Raw genomic sequence first — 24757 nt, 5'->3', positions numbered from 1 at the left:
TATTTTTATTTGGATGTGTTTTTTTCCCCTCCCTTTCAGATTTTAGTTTAAAAATCTCTTCACTTAGTTGGAAGTTTTTCTAAGCACATTCACTCTGGTCTTGGTGAGCTGCGTTCTGACTCTTGCCAGGAACTCATTGATCTATAAGCTATAACGCAAAAAAAAGTCTTACAATTTAAAGAAATTTTTTCAACAGTCTTATGATTTGACTCCATTGCTTATATCCTGCTGTGTGCTTCCCTTTATCTTTTGCTTCTCAAATTCCAACTTTTAACTTGACAAGAAACAGAAGATATCTCTCTGCTTCATAGACATTGAGATCCCACCTGTAATCTCGGAGTCACTTGAGGTACAGCCTCGCCTTCTTCTGTCCTTTGTTTCTAATGTGAATTGGCAGGGCTCACTGCTCAGCAGACTCATGTCTTAGCTGGTTCCCTATCAATTTGGTACATTCCAGGAGGATGGAATTCTTTTCTTTTACCTGTGTTAGGTCTGTTTTCACATGGACACCTCTCAACTCTCGGTCAGGGTCATTTACAGGATGGCTCTAGTTCAAAGCTTGGGAGCCACACGCTGCCTCCTGTCACGTAGCTTCTGTGCCTGGCTCGCTTACACCTGTGAGTTTTCAGGAGGGTAGTTTGCTATTCCTGTAATTCTATTCTTTTCTCCTACTTCTCTTCCAACTAGTCTGCTCAGTCACTTTCCAGGCTACAGATCTTGTTTTCTTTGGGAGTTTCTTGCAGATTTTGAGCAAAAGAGAGCTACTGAAACTTCTCTTTATTGTTATGACACAATTTTCCCATGGCCATTTACCTTGCCCAGTCACACATAGTTATGCACTACTTACCTGTAAAACATTGGCTTAACCTTTAAAAAAAATCCATTTACTCTCTTTTTTTTTTTTTTTTTTAAGATTTTATTTATTTGAGAGAAAGAGCACAAGGCAGGGGAAGGAACAGAGGGAGAGGGAGAAGCAGACTTCCTGCTGAGCCCGATGTGGGGCTTAGTCCCAGGACCCTGAGATCATGACCTGAGCCAAAGGCAGACACTCATCCGATTGAGCCACTCAGGGACCCCCAAACCCATTTACTCTTAACACCTACAATCAACCTAATTATATGTATTAGTAGAGGAAATAGTACATAGAAAACTTCTTCTCCTGAATATATTTTGCTCTTAACACTTCAATATGAGAGTATTTTGGGAAATCATAGAATTTCAAAATAAACTAGCAAAGTCACCCATTAAAACCCAACATAATCTCCAGAAAATTGGTCACAGTCTATTTCCCCTACCTACCTTTTCCCAACATTTTAAGTAGGGATCTAGTCCTATAATTTCATAGGTTGGGGCAGGTATTACTTGGGTAGACTTTCATCTATTGAAGTAACACTCTTTTGAAGGGTGACGAAAATGACTGTGGAAGGTTTGAGTTCATAAAATCATTCCGTCTTCTTGGGTCATGAAATACATTCCAGGAACTGACATTAATGTCAGTTGGCTGATTAAACAGAGAATTATAATAGCAGAAAATTTTATAAGCACATTTTGCCAACTCCGGATGATTAAAGTTAATTTCCTGTTCCTTTTTTTTTAAACTTCAGTGTAATTGCTTTATTCTATTGGCTGACTGCCATCTCAAGTTTACTTATCCATCTCAAGTAGTGAGCTCCTAAAGGGCAGGTATTTGTCTGTGTGTTTGTCTTCCTCTGGTTCTTTAAAAAATTATGATACAGGGATGCCTCATGGCTCAGTCCGTTAAGAGGCTGCCTTCAGCTCAGGTCATGATCCCAGAGTCCTGGGATCCCGACTTGCATCAGGCTCCTTGCTCCGTGGGGAGCCTGCTTCTTCCTCTCCCTCTGCCTGCTGCTCGCCCTACTTGTGCTCTCTCTCTCTCTCTCTCTGGCAAATAAATAAATAAAATTTTTTTAAAAGTATAATATAAACTTTATTTTTGTAAAAGATTTTATTTATTTGGAGATGGAGGGAAGGAAAAAGAGCCTATGCAGGGGGAGCGGCAGGCAGAGGGAGAAGGAAACACCCTGCTAAGCAGGGAGCCTGATGTGGAGCTTGATCCCTGGACCCTGGAATCTTGACCTGAGCTAAAGGCAGACACTTAACAAGCTGAGCCACCCAGGCGTCCCGATAATATAAAAAATTTTAAAATGGAAAAATACAAAAATGCTATATGGCTTTTTGTAGACATGGTTCAACTTTAAACTAGAAATTCTCTGAAAAGTGTGATTTATTTTTCTTTTGTAATTTGATATTTAATAGGCTTTTTTTTTTTTTTAAAGAGTGGCTTTCAGATTTCTATATCTCCAATACAGAATGAGAAATACATTCTGTTTCATGATTCAGCATACGTGTGTGCACATGTACACACACACACACAAAGTAAGTGGGGGTTAAAGTGTCACAAACAATACTTTAAGTGTATTCTTATACTTTCTATTCTCTTCCAGTGGATTCAAATTTAGAAAAAAAAGTATAGTTGGCACATAGTTTCAGGTGCACAAGATAGTGAATTGACAAGTTCATTATACATTATACTGTGCTCACCACAAGTGAAACTGTCATCTGTCACCATACGATACTGTTAAAATAACATGGACCATGTTCCTTATCCCGTGTTAGTAGACTTCCCTTAATGATGGTAGTTTAAAAAGAAAAAGCAATTTCCCATGATTTCTTAGTTTTCTAAATAATGGGTTTTTGTGTAAAAACAGATTTGTTTCCTATGGAGATACATTGCTGAGAACTCTGTGTTATGTGGATTGGGCTTCACTGACTGGCATTATCACCATCCTGGGTGTTCACCCCCATGTACTGATTTAAAAAGGAAGGCAAATGATTTCAGTACATTTGACTCTTCGGATCAATTGGTAGTGGCTTACTGGAGCCCCAGGTCAAAAAGCATGTGGAGATGGTGTCTAGGCCTGTGCAAGAGTGCTGCAGTTGATTAGTGATGTCTAACGTGGAGCGTGAGAAGGAAAACAACTGTCCTGAGTTTTCTGTGTGTGCCATTGTCAGCTTCAGGAAGTATCTGTGTGGTAACTCTAGGCTGCCTGTAATACACGTGACCTATTCCCAAATCACATTTTAAAAAAAATATGAAGTGTTTTTTTTTTTTTTTAAGATTTTATTTATTTATTTATTTGGCAGAGATCACAAGTAGGCAGAGAGGCAGGCAGAGGGAGAGGAGGAAGCAGGCTCCCCGCTGAGCAGAGATCCCGATGTGGGGCTCGATCCCAGGACCTTGAAATCACGACCTGAGCCGAAGGCAGAGGCTCAACCCACTGAGCCACCGAGGTGCCCCTGAAGTATTATTTTTAATGCATAAATATTCTCCTTCAGGAAAGTTGTTTTTGAGAATTACAGTAATATTTTTTTATTGTGTCATATTAGTCACCATCATTAGTTTTTGACCTAGTGTTCCATGATTCATTGTTTCCATATAACACCCAGGGCTCCATGCAACCCTGCGCCCTCCTTAATACTCATCACCGGCTCACCCGTCCTCTACTCCCCTCCCTTCTAAAACCCTCAGTTTGTTTCCCAAAGTCCATAGTCTTTCATGGTTCATCTCTCACTCCCGACTGCTCCCCCTTCATTTTTCCCTCTTCCTAATGTCCTCTATGATATTCCTTATTTTCCAAAAATAAGTGAATCACATGTTTTATATTGATGAAGCACTTAGAATTAAAGAAGCCTTATAAAAATTGAACATTTTTCAAGTATGCAGGCCCACAGAATTTCCCTCACCCTTTACATATTTAACAATGTCAGAACAACAATGATCATATCTTGGCTTTAAATAGCTCCTTGACATGAACGAATTCAGAGAACTGAATGATCTTTACTTCGCCTCTGCCTTCTTGACAAACGCATCTTCAGCTATGGTCAGTGAGAAGTCTTTGTAGTTGCCCAAATCTTGACAACATAGAAAGCAGATCCTGTGTATTTGTTCTCCAGTGCCGGTTGTCTTTTAGTATGAAGATGTTTCTAAAGATGGGCAGCGGTAGTTTTGAGAGGAGTGGAATCTCAGTAGAATCTACTGAGAATCAGTGGAATCACGAGTGTGTTTACACTCATGATGGAATTATTTTCTCTACAATGATCTTTCCTTAGAGTTCAGAGCAATTTCCGTGGTTTCAGTCCAGATCCTCTGGAGACCTGGTAAAACCTTAAAACCTCTGAGACTGAGTTAAGTGACTTCCCTAAGTGATAGAGCTAGAGTTAGAGGCAGAGTATTTGGGGTCCCATTTTTTGACACAAAAGATAATATTAGATCGACTTAAGTAAGAAAAGTGCTTGGTTAGGGGTGGGAGGTTTGGAGTAGCATTCTGCTTTTCTGCTGATGTCTTCTAGGAGAGTTTGTGGTTTCAAATACTTGTTTGTTTTATGGCTGCTGGTTGATATAATGTATATTTAAATACAATAGGATGTATATATACACACATACATACAACATAGGATTTCTGGTTATAATTGTGTTTTTTTAAAAATTGTGTTTTTTAATAATAAAACTAGCTAAAATGGAGTTAAAGGATAGATTCTCACAAATTCTTTATATGCAGAGTATAGGCTTGCAGAACTGAACTTGTCTGCTGCATCTTGTCTGTGAGTTGAGGAAAAGCAAGGAATATCCATTTGGAATTTCAGTTTGCTTTTGAGTGTGTTTTTTTTCATTTTCTGTGCTTGTTGGGTTCTCTATGCCATTCCCAGTAGCAGGAGTTCACTCATAGACCTGGACGGTCTTGTGTATTCTCATCAGAGTGGTGGGATCCAGCAATAGTTGTTGAAATTGATTTCTCTAGGCAACTTTCATACTTCAATTTTTCATTCTATGAAATACCCAAATAAGTTAAATCTTGTTATGGTGAATTGTCTAGCCTTGCTCAAAATTAATAGTTTACTGGAGCTTGAACTCATTTTGCTAATTAGAGATTTTTTTTAGTAGATGTATTACAGTGCAGTTTAATCTTCACCGTATGACATTTTAGAGGAAATAGATTGCCTTCCTGGAGCTAGAAGCTAAGAGAGAAAATTCTTGGCACTTAAAGATAGCTCGTCTTAGTTTTTATTAACACTTGGTGCTTGAAGTTGTCCAGCCTCCTGGTGTGCTGGTGACCGTTCTTTACTTCCACAAGTACTTTTGGACTGCTGCTGGGTGCCAGGTACATACGGGCACCAGGGGACACCATGCTGGCCCAGACTGACTCAGTTTCTGCCTCCATAGAGCTTAGAAGGCTCAACGCAGAAGTCCTGGGCTTCACTAATGTTGCTTACAGGGCGATATGAGAAAATATAATAAATCAAAATTTATTAGATGTTTTAGAAAGAAAGACATGCTGCATACTGCTTAGACGCATTAAATTCCTGACTTATGCCAGCCGTTGTTGCTGTTTGACAGCCTCAGTTTAGGAGCAGACTGTACTTAGCTCAGGGCAAAGTGAACCGTTTTCTCAACTTCGGTCCTCCCACTTGACTTAGAGGTTACGGGACAAATTGATTTTGATGGATCTTTCGCATTTTCCCCTTAAAGTCTTAGAGGATTCTTTACTGCGTTTGTTTACCAGACTTTTCAGTGACATTTGAGAAATGAGATCTCTTAAACACGGAGATGGTTTCTCTGTGATGTTCCTGAACTGCTCGTTGGCCCTTGCCAAAGATCTCTATTTTTAAAGCTACGTGCGTCATTGTCATTTCCAGCTGATAGATGCCTGAATGCAAGTTCACATCCTTCCTGTCTTAGGACTTGTGGGGCTTGGCTCGGGCAGTGGGATAGACAGCAGGGAAGGTCACTGAGGAAAGGAGGCTGGGCTGTGAGTTCTTTCCTTGTCCCCCACAGGCATAGTACACTGCGATAAGTGTGTTCTTGGGTACAACTGGGGAGCCCACCCCTGTTGTTAACTTTTCTCCATCTCAGAGTCTCCTTGCAGCCTTTCGGTGGCTTTTGAAATTACTCTCCCCAAGTTTCAAAACTGTACTCCTTTGATTCTTCTCCTACAACCTCTCTAATAACCTCTTCTGTGCCTTGCTTCTTCACGTCTGGCTCAGTGCTGTAGGCTTCCTCCTGCACGTTATTTGTGCTCTTCACTCCTGTCTGCTCCTCTCTTTTGTCCTGTTTCTTACCATTTTACCTTTTCCTCCCTTCTTAGTTTCACCTTTTTTCTTGTACTCTTGTGCACATTTGTTCACTGTTTTGGTACTTCCTGTGCACCTTGTACTGGGTATGGTTTGGGAATGCACAAGGGAATGAGATGGACACAGCTCCAGCTTCCACAGAGTTTATTGGCTTCCCCGTTAATTCACAGATTATTATTATGGAGTTTTTTTTTTTCCTCCCAAGATTTTATGTATGTATTTGAGAGCAAGGGAGAGAGCAGGAGGGAGAGGATCTCCAGCAGACTCCCTGCTGAGCACAGAGCCCAGTGCTGGGCTTGATTCTAAGACCTGAGCTGAAATCAACTGAGCCACCCAGGTGCCACAAGTCATGGAGTGTTTTAATGGAGATGTAGTGGTTGCTATGAGACCATATAACTTGGGGAACTGTCCTTAAGGAGATCATTTTTGGCTGGGATCTGAAAGATGGTGGGGGATTTATGAAGTGGGAGTAGGCAGTGTTGTAGGCAGTTGGAACAGCAAACACCCATTAAGTCCCGGTGTTCCAGGTACAGGGACCTTCTTTCAGTTCTTTGGGGTAAAATACAACATCTTTTCTCTATCTCAGCTAGACTGACTCTTCATTTGCAGTCCCTTTTTTTCTCCCATTCACTGGGTTAGAAGTCTTGGTGTCACTGGTTTCCTCTGAAATAAGCCCGAGACTTACCCTTTCTTTCCTCTTTCGCCCTGCACAGAACCTCAGGGTGCCTCCACTAACAGCAGGGCTGAATGAATGCCTTAGTGAGTGGAGTGCTTGCTTCTAGCCTTTCCCTCCAGTACTGCTATATGCCTCCCCACCCCCGAACCTGCATAGCCAGTATGCATGCGTCTCTCTCTTTCTGAGACCCATTTTTAAATCACTTCACTTTTTGACTGAAAAGCCTAGAGTAGAATCCTGATGCACAGAATCTAGATTCTCTTGATTTGGGTTGTCAGCCCTCAGAATCTCTCTCCACGTTTCTCAGCACACACCTCCTGGGACCAGCCGGTATTTCTCCTGTTTTCCCCTGTAAACCATGCTCATTTCTGCTGTTTTGACTCTGTTCTTTCTAACTTCTACCACCATCTCCAGGAAATCTTTTCAACTCCCAGTGATTTCTTCCTCTCTAAACTCTGATTGTTCTTATAATACTGACTTTTTCTGTATTTTATATATGCTAATGTCGTTTCTTGACCTCAATTATAAGTTTAGTAATGGAGACATGGCCACAAGAATTTTGTATATTCTAGTTTAGACTTCATCAAATAGGTACTTAATAAAGGCTTTGATGATGCCCTGAAGATTCTTTTTAGTGTCATTTAGTAGATGCTGCTAATTCATTGCTAATGGAGACCTGTGAGTAGTTAATCTTGTCCTACATGTTGGGCATAGCTTGAATTGACAGTAAACACTTATGGCAACTGAGAACAAGAACAATTCATTTTAATGGGCCATAATACTCCAAAGTTCTTTCCTGTCAGTCAAGTTCTCACACTTCATGGACTTAGTCAAAGATTCCTTCTACTGTTACAGCGATCTGTGTAGTCCTTTATAGTTTACTGGTTTTATTCAAGGGAATCCTTTCATTGAATCCTCATAACTCTCTGAGGTAAATGATATTATTCTTATTTTACAGAAGAAATTGAGGCCTAAAAAAGATAAGTGAGTATGGGTCACCCATCTAGTTTGTGGTGGAGGCCAGACCTGAATCTAAGCCCCTGACAGAGAGTTCCTCTTTTAATTGTTTAAATAAATGTTTTCTCTAGCTTGACTCAGATAAAATTGACACACAACATTGTCTAAGGTACACAGCATGGTGATTTGATGAATGTGTATGTTGTACAGTGATGACCACAGTTGGGTGAGTTAGCATGTCTATCACCTCACATAACAAAAAGTTACTTTTTTTTTAATGCTGAGAACATTTAAGATCTGCTCTCTTAAAGTTCACATGTACAACATTGTATTGGCTCCCTACCCCCCTTTTTTTAGAGAGGGGTTGGGGGGGGAGGAGAGAATCTCAAGCAGACTCCCTGCTGAGTGTAGAGCCTAATGCAGGGCTCGATCTTACAACCCTGAGCCAAAATGGAGTTGGACGCTTAACCGAATGAGCCACCCAGGTGCCCCTACAACACCATATTGTTAATGATGGTTGTTATTAGGCTGTACTTGAGGTCCTCTGAACTTAGTCATCCTGTAACTGAAATTTTTACCCTTTAACCTCTCTCCACTTCCCCTAGACCCTGGTAACCACCATTACACCTGTTTTTGTGAATTCAACTTTTCTAGATTCCACAGTTAAGAGATATCATATACTATTTGTCTTTCTCTGTCAATCTTAACTTCACTCAGCATAATGCCCTCAAGATTAATCTTTTCACACATAGCAGGGGTTCCTTCTTTTTTATGGCTGATTAATATCCCTGTGTGTGCATGCGTGTGCACATGGACTTTGACTAAGTCCATGAAGTTTGACATGTGTGTGTGTTACATACGTATCACATTTCATCCACTGACAGACATATAGGTTGTCTCTATGTCTTAGCTCTTGTGAATAATGGTACGATGAACATGGGATTATAGATGTCTCTTCAAGATAGTGACTTCATTTTCTTCAGATATATACTCAAAAGTGGGATTGTTGGATGATGTAGTAATTCTTTTTAAGTTTTTAAGGAACTTTCTTACTGTTTTCCATAATGGCTGTACCAATTTACATTCCCGTTAACAGTTTTCAAGGGTTCTTTTTTCTCCACATCCTGGCCAGTACTTGTTATCGCTTGTCTTTTTGATAATAGCCATTCTAACAGATGCGAGGTGAGGTGGTATCTCATGGTTTTGATTTGCATTTCCCTAATGATTGCTGACATTGAGCACCTTTTTATGTACCTGTTAGCCATGCATGTATTTTCTTTGGAAAGTGTCTCTTCAGGCCTTTAGCCCATTTAAAATCAGGTAATTTGGTTTTTTGCTCTTGAGTTGTATGTTCTTATCAGTTAAATGGTTTGCAAGTATTTTTTTTTTCCATTCCATAGGTTGCCTTTTTATTTTGTTGTTTGCTGTTCTTTTCTCTAAATAACTTATTTCTTCTTTAATAAAGAACCTGCCCTTGGGGCACCTGGGTACTTCAGTCAGTTAAGTGTCTGCCTTCAGCTCAGGTCATGATCCCAAGTCCTGGAATAGAGCCCTGCTTCGGGTTCCCTGCACAACAGAGAGTCTCTTTGTCCCTCTCCTACCCCTCCCCCCAAGCTTGTGCATGCTCTCTCTCTCTCTCAAATAAATAAGTAAAATCTTTAAAAAAGAAGAAGAAGAGGAAGAAGAAGAAGAAGCAGAAGAACCTGCCCATGATCATAGCTAACCATTTTCTACTGGGAGCCTTTGTCCTTGTGTGTTTTAGTTGTTCATTAACTGCTTGCTGGAAAAAAAAAAAAAAATCAGCAGCTGCTTTCCAAAAAGGCTGAAGAGGTTATATATTTTTTAATGGACTGTTAACTCAAGTAATATGATTTTGCTATGGTATTTTTCTAACAACATTAAATGGAATTTGCATATGGATGGTGTGATGAATGGAACCAAAAGCTACTGATTTAGTTGGGTATTAGCTAGTTACTACCCAGGGTTTTGAGAGACCCCTGTATCCAGAACCAAATCTAAATAATCAGACCTGGAGTATGCCTGGCCATAAAAGGCCAGGTTGAGGTCAAATATTGAAATGTTGTACAGAGGCCATCTAACCGAAGGAGGTCTTGGCGTGAGACCGTGGGAGTCTCTGCCCCTGGTTGCTTCTATTTGACTACAGAGGCATGGCGCTTGCAAAGCTTTTAAAAACTTGTTTCATGTTTTTAAAATCCTTGGGAGCTACAGAGTGGGTGTTGAGACCAGAAAGTCTGCTTCCTGAAGTGTTTATGTGAAGAATCATTTTTAGAGTTATGTGGAATGGAATTGGGTCTGACGTCAATTCTCAGTGTGCCTTCTCTCCCCTGGAGGAATAGCCCATATGTAGAGACAGATGTGAAACTCAAGACTTTTACATATAAATAATGCTAGGAGAGAATGGGAACAGTACTGTGAGTTAGAGGCGGGGTGGAGGGGTGGGGGGCGAGACAGAGTTTACTGCAGGCTAGAAGTGAACAAGTTGTTTTTAAAAGCACTTTTTAAAAACCTTTAGTTGTATATAACCCATAAGCCTAAACGTGCACAAAACACAGGTGTACAGTAATCAGTAATATTAGAGGCAGGTGTCTGTGTAACGTCACCAAGGTCAAATACTAGAGCATTGCCCCCATCCAGAACTCCCGCAGCAACTCCTTTTGATCACTGCCCACTCCCCCCTTCAGGGGGACTCAACTGACTTTTTATGGTAATAATTTCCCTGCTCTTCTCTCTAGATTTACTGCTTTTTTTTTTTTTTTAAAGATTTTATTTTTATTTATTTATTTGTCAGAGAGAGAGAGGTAGAGTGAGCGCAAGCACAAGCAGACAGAGAGAGGCAGGCAGAGTCAGAGCGAGAAGCAGGCTCCCTGCAGAGCAAGGAGCCCGATGTGGGACTCGATCCCAGGACACTGGGATCATGACCTGAGCTGAAGGCAGCTGCTTAACCAACTGAGCCACCCAGGCGTCCCTAGATTTACTGCTTTTATTTGCATTCTTAAATGATTTAAATTAGTTTTGGCTGTTTTTGAACTTCATGTACATGGAATCATACTGCATTTTCTTTTTTTTTTTCATTTTGCATTTTTCAACGCTTTGTTAATAATAATCACACATGTTGTTGCATGTAGCTGTAGTTTGTTTTCTTTTGTTACTGCATAGTATATCTTTGTGTGACTGTACCACAGGGTATTATTTTACTGTTGGATGTTTGCTGTTTCTGGTCTGGGCCAGCTGCAAATAAAGCCACATTGAACATTCTTGAATTGTCTTTTGGGGCATGTATTTCTATTGGATATACATTAGCTTGTATCACAGTGAAATTACCAATTTTATGGATTAAACAGTGAAATATTAATTATTTCATATGGTTCATTCTAGAACCTGAAGATATAAATGTTGAATCATAGCAAATGTATGTGTTCAATTTTTGTAGATTCTGTGAAATAATTTTCTAAAAATGGTGTGCCAATCTAATCTCCTGTCAGTAAGGGACAGATTTGTTCCACAATCTGGCCAGCACTTGGTATTATAAATTTTCATTGTGATTTTGATTTGCATTTCCTTAATTTCCTTAATTACTGATGAGGTTGAGCATTGTTCATTTGTTTTTGGCCATTTAGATTTCTTCTTTGTACTTGTCAAGGTCATTTGACTATTTCTTCTTAAGTACCTGTTAGTCATTTGCCCATTTTTCTATTGGGTGGTCTGTCTTTGTCTTTGTTGACTAGCAGGTATTCTTTACATATACTAGATAGGAATCCTTGATGGTTGAATTTGTTACATATTTCTTCGCCATTCTGTGGCTCATCTCACTCGCAGAAGGGTGTCTTTGGTGAATAGATATTTTAATGTAGTCAGATTCATCCATTTTTTTTGGGTGGTTCATGCTTTTTGTGTCTTGTCTAAAAAGACTTATACTATAAGATCTTGAAGATCTTCTGATGTTATCTTCCAAGAGCTTTGTAATTTTGCCTTTTTCATTTAGTTCTATAATCCATCTGCAGTTGGTTTTTGTGAGTGGAGTGAGGTTGAGGTCCATTTTCTCCCCCAGTGGGTATCTAGTTGTCTCAGCACCGGTCAGTGACCTGAGGTATCACTGGGACATAAATCATCCTGCATCCACTCTAGGCTCTATTCTCTTCATTAGTCTTTCAATCTATTCCTACACTAAACACCTCTCGTCTTAATTACTCTAAATTTATAGCAAGTAAGCCCATCAACTTGCTTTTCTTTCCTAATGGTGCTTTGGCTGTCCTTGTACATTTCCTTATACATTTTGGAATTAGCTTATCAAGTTTTACCAAAAAAGTCTGATGGAATTTTTGAGATTGCATTTACTATATTGATCAATTTATTTAGACTTTAAACAGTGATTGTTTAGGACTAAGTTTTATCTCTCCATTTAATACTATACTGTCAAATTTTTTGAGATTAAAATTTATTTCAACAAATTTTGATTGTGATAAAATTGACAACTTCAACTGTTTTTAGGATACAATTCAGTGGTATTAAACACATTCACACTGTTGTATAACTGTCTCCACTCTCTATTTCTAGACTTTTTTTTTCTTTTTTAAATATTTTATTTATTTATTTGACTGTCAGAGACCACAAGTAGGCAGAGAGGCAGGCAGAGAGAGAGGAGGAAGCAGGCTCCCCGCTGAGCAGAGAGTCCGATGGGGGTTCAATCCCAGGACCCTGAGATCATGACCTGAGCTGAAGACAGAGACTTTAACCCACTGAACCATCCAGGTGCCCTTTCTAGACCTTTTTTAACATTTCAAACTGAAAATTGATAGGCCTTAGTTTCTTATTTTTTTAGCTTTGAAGATTTTATTTATCTATTTGACGAGGGAGAGGGAGATCACAAGTAGGCAGACAGGCAGGCAGAAAGCGGGGGGGGGGGGATAGCAGGCTCCCTGCTGAGCAGAGAGCCTGATGTAGGGCTCGATCCCAGGACTCTCAGATCATGACCTGAGCCGAAGGCAGAGGCTTAACCCAGTGAGCCACCCAGGAGGCCCCCTTAGATAGTTTTTTAATCCATTCTTCCATGATGGTCTTTTGAATTGTTTTCGCCTCTTGTTTGTTGTGATTAATGCTGCTGTGAACATTGGGATATAAATATCTGTCTTGGGGCACCTAGGGTCCTGGGATTGAGCCCCTCGTTGGGCCTCATGGGCCTCTGTGTCACTCTGCTGCTACCCCTGCTAGTATTCCCTTTCTCTCCCTCTTCTGTCAAATAAAAATCTTAAAAATAAATCAATATATAAAAATAAATATCTGTTGGGGCACCTGGGCGGCTCAGTGGATTAAAGCCTATGCCTTCAGCTCAGGTCATGATCCCGGGGTCCTGGGATCGAGCCCCGCATTGGGCTCTCTGCTCAGCGGGGAGCCCGCTTCCCACCCCACCCTGCCTCCAACTCTGCCTACTTGTGATCTCTGTCAAATAAATAAAAATCTAAAAAAAAAACCCTGTTTTTAGTCCCTGCTTTCAATTCTTTTGGGTACTAGAAATGGAGGTGCTGGATCTTAGGGTAAGCATTGATTTTTAAAATGCACTATTCAGTGGTGTTTAGTACATCCATACTGTTGGGAGGCCATAACCACTAATTTCAGAATATTTTCATCCTTCCCCACCCCTTACCCCAGGAAAACCCCATGCCCATTAAGCATTTACCTCCCCCATCCCAAGCAACCACTAATTTGCTTTCCGTCTCAATAGATTTGTCTGTTCTAGACATTTCATGTAAATGGAATCACACCATATGTGGTCTTTTGTGGTTGGCTTCTTTCACTTAGCATCATGTTTTCAAGGTTCATCCATGTTATACAATGTATCCTTTTTAAGATTGAACAATACTTCATTGCATGTATTTGCCACATTTTAATTATATGAATATACCACATTATAAATTGATCAGTTGACAGATATTTATCAATGAAATTCCATAATTTTTTATAGAGGACTTTCCCATATTTTTGTTAGATTTATTCCAGGGCATACATTTTCATATTCTTATGAATTATGTTTTTATAATGTAAAAAATATACATAATTTTGAAGAATAAAAGCATTTTCTATATTATCTGCTGTTCCGTAGGAATATATGACATTGATGTTTACATCCTGTAAGTCTAAAGTTTGATAAACTCTCTGAATTCCAAACATTTGTTGGGCAACCAGATTTTATATATACCAATCATATCATTGTGATGAAGGAGTTTTATCATCTCTTTCCATGTCTTCTGTCATTTCTTTCTTTTACCTTACCCTGCTGACTGGAATCTCTAGTACAATGTTGAATAAAGTAGTGGTAAGTCTTGACTGATTCCTGATCGCAAGGGAACTTTCAACCCTTTACCATTAAATATGAAGTTTGCTATAAATCTGTTTATGTTTCCAATGGCCTTTATCTTAGCCGAGACCTGGCATTCTAGGAGGACTCTCCATTGGTTTTAGCTTGTAAGAAATGTTTAGATGAGCTCCTGAGAGCACTTTCCTTCTGAATCAGTCATTTGGGCCAGTCTTGATAGGACTTTTGAAGTCATACTGACTTGGGTCCAGATCTGGCTCTGTCATATACTTGGGATTTTTGGCTAGGACTAGGAACTAGGGACTGTTTAACAGCAGAAGTATCATAGCATGTTCTATTGAATTAGTCAATTCTGTGAGAAGCATGGTACTTATATAGTTTTAAGTGAAATGTATTAATATTCTCTTATGATAACCTTTGATGCTCTGATATATTCCTGTTGAAAGCAGCTGTATGGCTCAGTTTTGCTAATAGTTGCTATATATTTTTTGTAACCTTCTCCACTCTTACAGTTCTGGTATCTGTTTTACTGATCTTTTGCTAAGATGCCAGTTCCCATGTCTCTGTCAGTTCTCTTGAATTTGTGAAGGAGATGATGATGCGTGATATTGCTGTGCCACTTAGGAGGTGTAGGGTGACCTCACATGGCTCTGTCAGCAGGCATAGGGCTTCCTCACACATTAGCGTACGTGGTTAGGTGATGCGCTTTCAGTCTCTGTGATAAGAGGTGGTAGATTGGAAGGGAATGATAGAAGAGAGTTTTCTGAGTAGCTTGTGGACTCATGTTAGCTTCAGAAGTGCCTGTGAGGCCAGAGGAATTTAATACCCAAACTCATGTCAGAACTCCCAAAGCTTACCTATATATTTGGCTGGGTGGGTGCATGTCTCTCTCCTGCAACCAGGAGCCTAAATAATTTCCCAGCATCCAACACTGTCATCTGAGGGGAGAGAGCACAGGTAATGTTGCCCAAGGACTTGGAGGTTTGTGTTTCTGAAACTCTGTGGGAATTTTTAGGATTGTAATTGATGTTCCTTATCCTGAAAGGACCTTTGCAATTGCTGATGAAGCGTTGGCCTTTCTCCATTGCAGATTGACATCAGTAAATGCCATTATTTAGTGGATTTGGACACCACAAGAGAAACGCCCCGGGAGCCGAAATACTCATCAAATAGAGATGAATGGATCAGCTTGGCCTACAGACCATTCCTTGATGCTTCTAGGTACGTGGCTAGAGATGTACTAGAGATGGGCATTTCATGTAAATGGAGTCACACTATTTGTGGTCTTTTGTGGTTGGCTTCTTTCACTTAGCATCATGTTTTCAAGGTTCATCCATGTTGTACAATGTATCCTTTTAAAGATTGAATAATAGAGCGAAAATTAGAATCTTGATCGAATAACTTCCAGTCTTGGGCTGACTGTAATAGCCATCATTTCCTTTTTATATGGGCCCAAACACATCTTCTATTCTTGCCCAGCTTCCTGAGAAATCTAAAAGAGTGCTCTCCTTTTCTAGGCACTGAATGCAAAATTTATTCAGGTATCATTCAAATAAAAGAACCTAACTAAAACAGATCCACTGGAGACAATGCAAATACGTGTTTGACATGGATGACTTTTGGCAATCAACTTCAACTATCTTCCTGAGAGTATTATAACACTGTTAGGAAGATTGTCTATGTCCTTTAACGAGCTAGAAGTTCATATTCATTATTTTTAGGGTCAAGGCTCAGTCAAGGAAGGGGTAGGCCTTACTTGATCTTAATAGAGGGACCAAATACGGGGTGCCTGGGTGGCTCAGTGGATTAAGCCTCTGCCTTCAGCTCAGGGTATGACCTCAGGGTCCTGGGATCGAGCCCCACATTGGGCTCTCCGCTCAGCGGGGAGCCTGCTTCCCCCTCTCTCTCTGCCTGCCTCTCTGCCTGTTTGTGATCTCTGTCTGTCAAATAAATAAATAAAAATCTTAAAAAAAAAAAATAGAGGGACCAAATAGACCAGGGCTTTTCTGGCTCTTCAGAAGGGCCTGAGAAGTAATGACAAGAGGAAAGTGAAGGCCTTCAGGTGAAGGAGTAATGGGGTTGAGTTGGAGGAGTCAGGTGATTTGTGGGTAGAAGTCCAGGGAGGCCTGGTGGGCAGAGTTGCAGAAAAGAAAAGCTAGAGGACCAGGTCCTGAGAGGCAGGTCTGGGACTCAGAAGCCGGGAAGAAGGTGTTTTAAGGAGGAGAGAGTGCTCAGAAGCTGCTGATAAATAAAGCTGAATAAGAACAACTGTTCATTGGGTTAGGCAGCTGATTAAAGCAGTTTTGGTGGAGTGGTAGAGGCGTGGTGACTTGAAAGAGGAGGAGGATGAAAGCAAGAGTAGAATTGAAGATGGTGAAATAGAGAAGTAAGAGAAGCAGAGGGAAGCAGAGAAATAGGGCCATAGCTGGTAGTGGGTGGTACTGTAGGAAAAGTGATGAGAGATGATTTTGTCCTTAAATCTTTTTTTAATTGTGGCAGTATATATACAATATACATACATATATATATACATATATATATATGAAACATGGAATTTGCCATTTTAGGGGCACCTGGGCGGCTCAGTCAAGTGTCTGTCTTTGGCTTGGGTCATGATCCTAGGGTCCTGGGATTGAGCCCCACATGGGGCTCCCTGCTTGGTGGGGAGTCTCCTTCTCCCTGCCCCGCTCCCGCTGCTTGTGTGCACACTCTCTCACTTGCTCTCTCTCTCTCTCTAAGAAATCTTTAAAAATTTGCCATTTTACCTATTTTAAGTGTGTAATTCAGTGGCATTAATTATATTTACAGTGTTGTGCAATCCTCACCATTATCTTTTTTAAAAATTACCATATGCATTTTGTAAGTTTTAGGTGTACACATGTGTTCATGTATTGCCATAGGATTGTGACAGTAGCATCAGCTAACACCTTTATCATATCACATATTTGTTATTTGTGTTTCTGTTGAGAATGCCATTATCTATTACCTATTTCAGTAGCGATCATATTTGTATGCCAATGGAAATGATCTCTTAGCTGAAAAGTGATCATGTAGGAGAAAGGAAGGAATTGTGGGAGCAGTGCCCTTAAGGTGGGAGAGAGGAGACATACCTGTAAGTAGCGGAAATGTTTTGGACAGATGGGAGGTAGGTAGATCATCTCTCTGCAGTGAAGGAGAGGTTTTGTGTCTGTACCAGCCAGTATAGGAGCCAGGAGCTGCATTTGGCTTTTAAACATTTGAAATGTGACGACTGCATGAGGAACTGAATTTTTAATTTTATTTAATCTTAATTTAAATAGTCACGTGTACCTGCTAGAGAGAGCAGAATAGGAACCGGCAGCAGGTCGGTGTGATAATGGGAGTCTGGAGTTTCTCTGTCCTGTTTTCTCGGTGAAGCAGGAAGTTAGGAGTATCAGATGAGAAGGGACTATATGGGGATGAGGTTGGAGAATTAAGGAGAGGGAGATAATTGAGGCGAATAGGAAACAAAGAAGCTCAACAAACAGTATGATTAGAAGACAAGATCAAGAACCCACCTGAGTTTTCAGTGGGGCCAGTGTGGTTGCTTTCTTCTTCTCCAGCTGTAGAGAGAACCACAGTGCTGAATCACAGAACAGGTGAATTTAACCAGAGGGTTTTTTTTTTTTAGTTTTTTAAAACAAATTCATGGAAGTATAATTTACATACCATAAAATCCATCCATTTTAAGTGTACAATTTAATAATTAAGTTTGCCAGTTGTATGTATGTAAGTGGAATTATGTAATACATGGACTTCTGTAACTGGATTCTTTCGCTTCGCATGTTTTGGTGGTTCATTCATGTTATAGCATGTATCAGTTGGTGTCCTTTTTTGTTGTCGAATACTATTCTTTCATATGGATATAAGCATTTTGTGTACCTCTTCCCCAGTTCATGGATTCTTGGATTATCTCTACTTTTCAGGTATTGTAAATAATGCTGCTATGAACATTGATGCACCCTTTTGTGTGCAAGTTGGGTTTAGGCCAAGAAAGTTCAACAAAGCAAGAAGGGGACAAGGGAGTTGAGTTTATGGAGGAGAGTGGTCATGGCTGTAAGCTGGATGAGGAGGGTTGGGGGTTCTGAGGGAGTGGAGGGCCATGAGAGGTGGTGGGATCATGGATTGATACTCACACATGGTCAGATTGGACCAGTAATAGGAGAGAGCTGGAGGGGGAAGCCGCAGTGATGTTGGGAAGCTCTCTGCACCACACGTGGTCTTCATTATTGTTACTTGATGTGGTACTTGGGGTAGGTCGCTCCTGGGCCTTCTATTCTGAGTTGAGAAAACTCTGAGAACAGGAGGTCTGGCCCTGGGAAGATCTCCAGCTCTGAGGGGACTACAGACCCCAAGCAACCTTCCTGTTAGCAAAGGGAAACTGAGTGGCTCAGAAATACTGACCAGCAGTCCACTGGCTACAGAAAAAACTCTGTTAATAGCATGTGGGGCAGGGGAGTAGTTTTCAGGTGACTTTTTTCCCCCTTTTGGTTTTGAAGGGCTGACATGAGAGGAGCTGCCCATGTCCCCATTTCCCCTTCTGGTGGCCCCCTAGAACCGCAGCTGGTGCCCATAAACGGAGAGCCTTTGGGACAAGGCAAAGCAGCGTGCTTGGACACTTCCCATGTGAGAATTTGAAAGCTCTTGACGAAGGAGCCAAAGGTTTTGGTCACCTTCCCACCTGCCTCGTGGTGAGCCAAGGGTGACCGGAGCCCCTGGTATGCCACACAGGTGTGGTGGCTCCTCTGCGTTCAGGCTCCTCAGCGCTCCTAATAGGCTGGATGGTATAGACAGAAATAAAGCATAATGGGCTCAATTTGATCAACATGTATCGAATATCTTCTGCCTTTAAGACTTCAGACTGTGTGCAGACAAGACTCCTGCCTTGGGGAGTTTATGGTAAACCTGGCGAGAAACACCATCAGAGAAGTGCCACTGAAGCATAGGAGGGGTGTGGCAGTTCCACGGGACTGGGGTAGGAGGGGCCCAGGAAGATCCCAAGAGGGGGTGACATCTGAGATTGCATTGGTGATCATGTGGGAGGTGCACTGAAAGGAGGGAACGTTGGAGGCCTAGGAAGAAGTCAGGAAATGATTTGGTTGGCTAGATGAGAGGCAGCGAGGGAGTGAGCTCAACTGCAGAGCAGGGATAGACTTACGAGATGCGGGGTGTGAGGAAGATCAGGCCAAAATTCACCCAGAATCCCAAAGCTTGCACAGTGGCCTGTAGCAGCAAGCTTTTAGTAGTCTCCTGTGCTCTATCAGAAGTGTTGGGGATTGCTTTCTCTGGCAGGGATGGTCCCTGAGCAGAAGCGTTTCCAAGTTTGAGCAGAACTCAGTGGAGCCACCGACCCCAAACCTAACTCATCGTATGTCCTGTTTGTTGCCGCTGCTGCTTCGTTTTCCCTCCGCCGGCTCCGCACACCTCTGGTGCAGGGGGAGGGAGGGAGGGTAGTGCCTTCAGAGGTTTTTCACTTCCCATAAATTTTACTCATTTCCCATAAATTGGCATTCTTTTCATGACCATAGGCTGGGAAAGAAAAAAAAAATATGTTGGTTTAAGAACTGGAAAGGTACAGTTCACTTGAAGGTGTACAGAGTACATAGAGTAAGGGGTCAGAAGACACGCCTTGCTGGTTGTTCCTGATTCCCAGATTTACTGAATTTACACTAGAACAGAGATGGTAATATTTTATCTCTTTCATGAGAATGTTGTAAGGACTAAATGAGAGTGGAAATATGAAGATGTTTTTAAATTCTAAAGCATTGTATAAATCTCAGGCTTTTCAATTAATTAGCACGCAGCCTCGGGGTCCAAAATTATGCTGTTTCTTTTTCTTACTCGGCATTTCCTGGTGTATATAGATGTCACTGAAAGAACAGTGGGATCTCACAGCCCAGTCTTTTTTTTTTTTTTTTTAAAGATTTTATTTTTATTTATTTAACAGACAGAGATCACAAGTAGGCAGAGAGGCAGGTGGTGGGGGGTGGTAAACAGGCTCCCTGCTGAGCAGAGAGCCCGATGTGGGGCTTGATCCCAGGACCCTGAGATCATGACCTGAGCGGAAGGCAGAGGCCTCAACCCACTGAGCCACCCAGGCGCCCCTCACAGCCCAGTCTTGCCACAGCAGTTTATAACTGTCAGCACCGTGACGTCTCATGTTGCTGACTTGGGATGATTGAGTTGGGCTGTCCTTTGAGAGCCTGTGTGCCTCAGGGAGACTGCTCTGAGGTGGTTCATGAAATGCTCTTGGGAGCTTGATCCTGGGATGCCTTTCAGCCCTTTTCCTGGGGTTGTTACATTTCCTCTGTCTTCTTGAGACCCTGGTGTTTCTACTTGAGCAATTTCTGTAACAGGGAGAAATATGGCACCATCTGCACGAGATGGTCACTCATGTCTTAGACCCTAGACTGGATGGGGCTGCAGACCTAGTTACTCTCTAGCTCCTCCCGAGGAAAGGGGAAGGTTTTAATAAGCCTGTGACATACCACCACATGCTCTTTTAGAAATGGGAGCCAATTAGTTTCTCAAAGGTTTCAGGCCCTAAAACTTTGAGGGTTCACTTTGAGAGATGATCTTTTTCTTTATTCCATTATCTGTCTATCCATCTGACATGCATCCAATCAGCAGATTTTTTTTGAACACCACCAGGCACTGCGGGGGATCCTAGGTATATAGTGATCAGCAATACGTGCAAATTCCTTGTCCTCTCAGACCTGGGCGTTAAACAATAAGCACACAAATCAATATATAATTACAACCTGCCTTGGGTGCTTTAAAGGAAAATTCCAGGGTACTGTGGGAGAAGGGAGTAGGCAGCAGGAGGCACCTGCATCTTAGAGCTCGGAGCCAGCTGGTTAGGCAGGTTTGAAAATCAGAAGATATTACGTCCTTGTCACAGAGCTGGATTTTTTAAGGGATGTAAAAGAAGTAATGAGACACAGATTTTGCCCTTAAATAACTTACAGCTTGTGTAGTTACACATGCAAAAAACGACTTGAAAATATTAAGACTACAGGAAGTGCCGGTTTATGTGCTAGAACTTTCAAGAAAGGGGAGATCTGTGGTGGTCAGGGTATGCTGAGAAGCTTCCTGAAGGACCTGGCTGCTGAGTTGAGGTGTAGAGGAAAGGGTGGATTCGTACCTGTGGTAGAGACAGCAGAATCGTCTAGATAGTTCAAGGAGAGGACATCATGAGCCCAAGTGGGAACATAAAAAGAAGCCCTTTGAATGGAGCGGCTGAGGGTTAGTCAAGAAGAACTTAATTTACTTCTTTCATTAGCTTAAGTTGGCTTTTAGGTAAAGTGATCTATAAGTGATCATCCAAAATCAAAATGCTTTTGAAAATAAAAGGAGCCCTGTCCTGGGCAAATCAAGATGTGTGGTCACCCTGCTTCAGCGTGACCAGAATACAGGGGCTTGCTCAAAAAGCAGCGGGGAGGAGTGGAGAATGGATGGTTGCTTTGCCCAGCAGTCCGTGCCGATGTACGGATTTGCCGATAGCTTGCTTACTTGATTTAATATGCTGACATTCCTTGGTATTGTAATCTAGGCTCAGTCTTAGCTTTCTGAGAGGGAAGGAACCTGGATAATTTGAAGACCATATTGGCACATAGAAATATCCTATGTGCAGACTCAGCTCCAGGGGAAAGCAGCCCAAAGATGATTAGAACAGTAATGATCAGGGCACCTGGGTGGCTCAGTGGGTTAAAGCCTCTGCCTTCGGCTCAGATCGTGATCTCAGAGTCCTGGGATCGAGCCCTGCATCGGGCTCTCTGCTCAGCAGGGAGCCTGCTTCTCTGCCTGCATCTCTGCCTACCTGTGACCTCTGCCTGTCAAATAAATAAAATCTTTAAAAAAAAAAAAACAGTAATGATCTTTATTAGTCAATAATTGTGACTGGGACAAATTTAGGAATTCTGAATATCTGTCAATACAGGAAGAGGCTTGTTTTCTGTTTGAAATTGTTGGAAGCCAAGCAAGGCCTTTCCTGTTGGGCTAATGGAGCATGACTCCATAAATAGGGCTGAATATCGTTAGCCCAATTAGGTGAATGGCCACTCAGAAGTCCATTTGTTCATTTCCCATAGGCTGCTTCTCTGTATTATGAGAGGCCTAGAGACCCCTGCCTGAAACAGGACCCAGGCAGAAGTTCTTACCCATGTTCTGGTCTCCCCTTGCACACAACTGGTGCCAAAGCTGTGCCTTTCTTTCCCTGAGTTTGCCATGTTGATGTCTGGCTAATTTTGTAAAGCTTTCTCTGACTCCCAGGACATGGGGTCTAAACTAGTTATCAATATCACTTTTTAAAGCAGACACATTTGTTACCCTATGGCCGCCTCATATTACATACTTTCTAAAGTAAGAGAGGAATTTTTTTCTTTCTCTGAAGCATGATATAATTGCTGCTTGTATAAAATAGCTTGGCACGTGGGTGGATATAATACCTACTCTGCGATTCCCCAGAGAGGAGTGAAAGGGGAGCGTTGCCGTGAGTTGCTGGCTCAGGGGTGGATTCCTTCCTAAGTGTGGGGAGAATGCTGGGCCATAGGAATCTGGTGGGAAGTGCCTCTCCAAGACCTTGGAGTTGGCCTCCTGAGACCAGGGCCTGTTTGTAGCTTTGGAATCCAGTTGGGAGGCCCTGCCCCTGCTTCACACAGCTGCTCACCGTCCACGCCTTCCTTCCTCCGCACTGGTCCCTTTTGTCTGGCTTGCTTTGCTTTACCTTTGGTTTTTGGATTGTGAGATTTCCTTCTTTCTTATTTTGGACATATAAGCTGCCTCTAACTGAATTTTAGGCTTGCCTGATGAGGGGCTTGAGATAATGTGAGGCGCCTTACATAGGGCAGGATTTCAAAGCCCTGCAAATTTATAGTTACAGGTGAAAAGTAGATGCAAGGAAGGAGTTAAAAGTTCACGCCTTCAGCTGGCATGGCAGGAGAGGGGCCTCCTGCAGTCAGAGGGCCTCGACAACAGCAAGATGGGACTGTGCGGATGGCATCTGTCCCCTGTGTTCTTTCAATGCCCAGCACAAGATTCTCAGTGGCCACTAAGCTTTACCTGTCATGGAGATTTTTATTTTTTAATTTTTAACAGACTCTTCTTTTAGCTTCCAAGAAGAAGTGAATCCAGCAGCTGTGAGGCCTAAAGAGTCTGTGGCACCTGTATCCATTTTGGTCCTATGTGGTGGTCTGGTTGGTGGTAGCCATTGTGCCCCCAGCCTCTAACCCCAGCATAAGCAGGGTTATTTATTTCTGGAAGAGAAGAAGATGATCCTGGAGAATCACTGTTAAGGGCAATTGAGTTGGTTGGGGCACCTGGGTGACTCAGTGGGTTAAGCCTCTGCCTTCGGCTCAGGTCATGATCTCAGGGTCCTGGGATTGAGTCCCGCATTGGGCTCTCTGCTCAGCAGGGAGCCTGCTTCCCTCTCTCTCTCTCTGCCTGCCTCTCCGTCTACTTGTGATTTCTGTCAAATAAATAAATAAAATCTTAAAAAAAAAAAAGGGCAATTGAGTTGGAAACTTTTGTTCTGGTTATTGTGGTGTAACAAGTCATTCCAAACTTAGCAATACAAAAGAATAGCAATTATTTATTGTTTCCCTCATGGTTCTGTGGTTGACTGGGCTCAGCCAGGCAGTTCTTCAGCTGCTCAGAGTTGTTTGTGCATTGGCCGTCAGGTGCTGGTTGGGGCTAGAGGCCTTGCAAAGGCTTCCTCATGTGTCTAGCAGTCCATGCTGGCTGTTGGCCAGAACACCTCCATGTGGCTTCACCCCGTGGCCTACGCTACCTCCCAGTATGGTGGCTGGCTTCCAAAAGCTAGTATCTCAAAAGCTCTAAAGTTTTTTTTTTTTTTTTTTTTATGACCGCGCCTGGGAATGCATACAGTGTCTCACTCATGTCTCATTCTGTTCATTGAAAGCAAGCCACTCGAATAACCCGTGTTCAAGGGGAGAGGAAGTAGATTTTCCCTGTCGATGGGAGGAATGTCAAAGAATTATGGACGTGTTTTAAAGCCATCACAGCTCTTTTGATGCCATTCCTCATCCAAATTGGATAATTTTTGAAATTTTCCTTTTTAAAGGAAATTTCTAGCAGAAGAGACATATGGTGCACAAAATAGTCCAGCAGGCCGTTCATCTGCAGCTTTTTGCTCCCCAGGTGGAAAGGGAGTCTACACCCTATGGTGGTATTTGGTTGCAGGCCAACAGTTTGACTTGCTTCAGATGGTGTTCATGTCCTTCGGGTGGAATTAGTTCTCCCTCCTAATCAGTAACCGCAGTGCTCTTGTCTTTTCCCTGCATGGCAGTCATGGTGGTACTGCAGCTCCTTCAGCTCTGCCGGGAATACTGAGAAATTGTAAGGAAGACAGGATCAGGGTTTCTGAACTTTGTAATTCTTTACGGTGCATTATTCTCACTATTTTGTTTCTTTATCAGTTTTTGGCTTCCCCCCTCTTTTTAAAAATCTTATCCCAGATACTTTGCTGGGACCTTTCATCCGGCAGAGCTACCCCAGGCTAGATTTGGCTTCAAAAAACATTGGCATTTTGCTCACCGCAGTCTTCAACTGCTTAATCATTGAGATCTGCTGACATTTTAAGAAGAACAGACCTTTTTTTGGTTTTG

The 24757-nt window shown here is 41.9% G+C and overlaps 1 protein-coding gene across 3 annotated transcripts in view; it reads left to right on the top strand.

Annotated features, from left to right (window-relative positions):
* ALG9 (ALG9 alpha-1,2-mannosyltransferase) overlaps positions 1–24757 on the top strand; it is a 94987-nt gene that overhangs the window by 55724 nt on the left and 14506 nt on the right. For all 3 annotated transcript variants that reach the window (XM_045077553.1, XM_045077552.1, XM_045077554.1), the window contains one exon: positions 15205–15335. In XM_045077553.1, coding sequence (XP_044933488.1) covers positions 15205–15335 — 131 coding nt within the window. The remainder of the gene's footprint in view (positions 1–15204; positions 15336–24757) is intronic.

The sequence above is a fragment of the Mustela putorius genome, unplaced genomic scaffold (assembly GCF_011764305.1).
Source record: "Mustela putorius furo isolate JIRA1106 unplaced genomic scaffold, ASM1176430v1.1 tig00000198_pilon_pilon_pilon, whole genome shotgun sequence".
Lineage (NCBI taxonomy): Eukaryota > Metazoa > Chordata > Mammalia > Carnivora > Mustelidae > Mustela > Mustela putorius.
The sequence above is the reverse complement of the archived record's forward strand: the minus strand, read 5'-3'. Positions and strand labels throughout refer to the sequence as shown.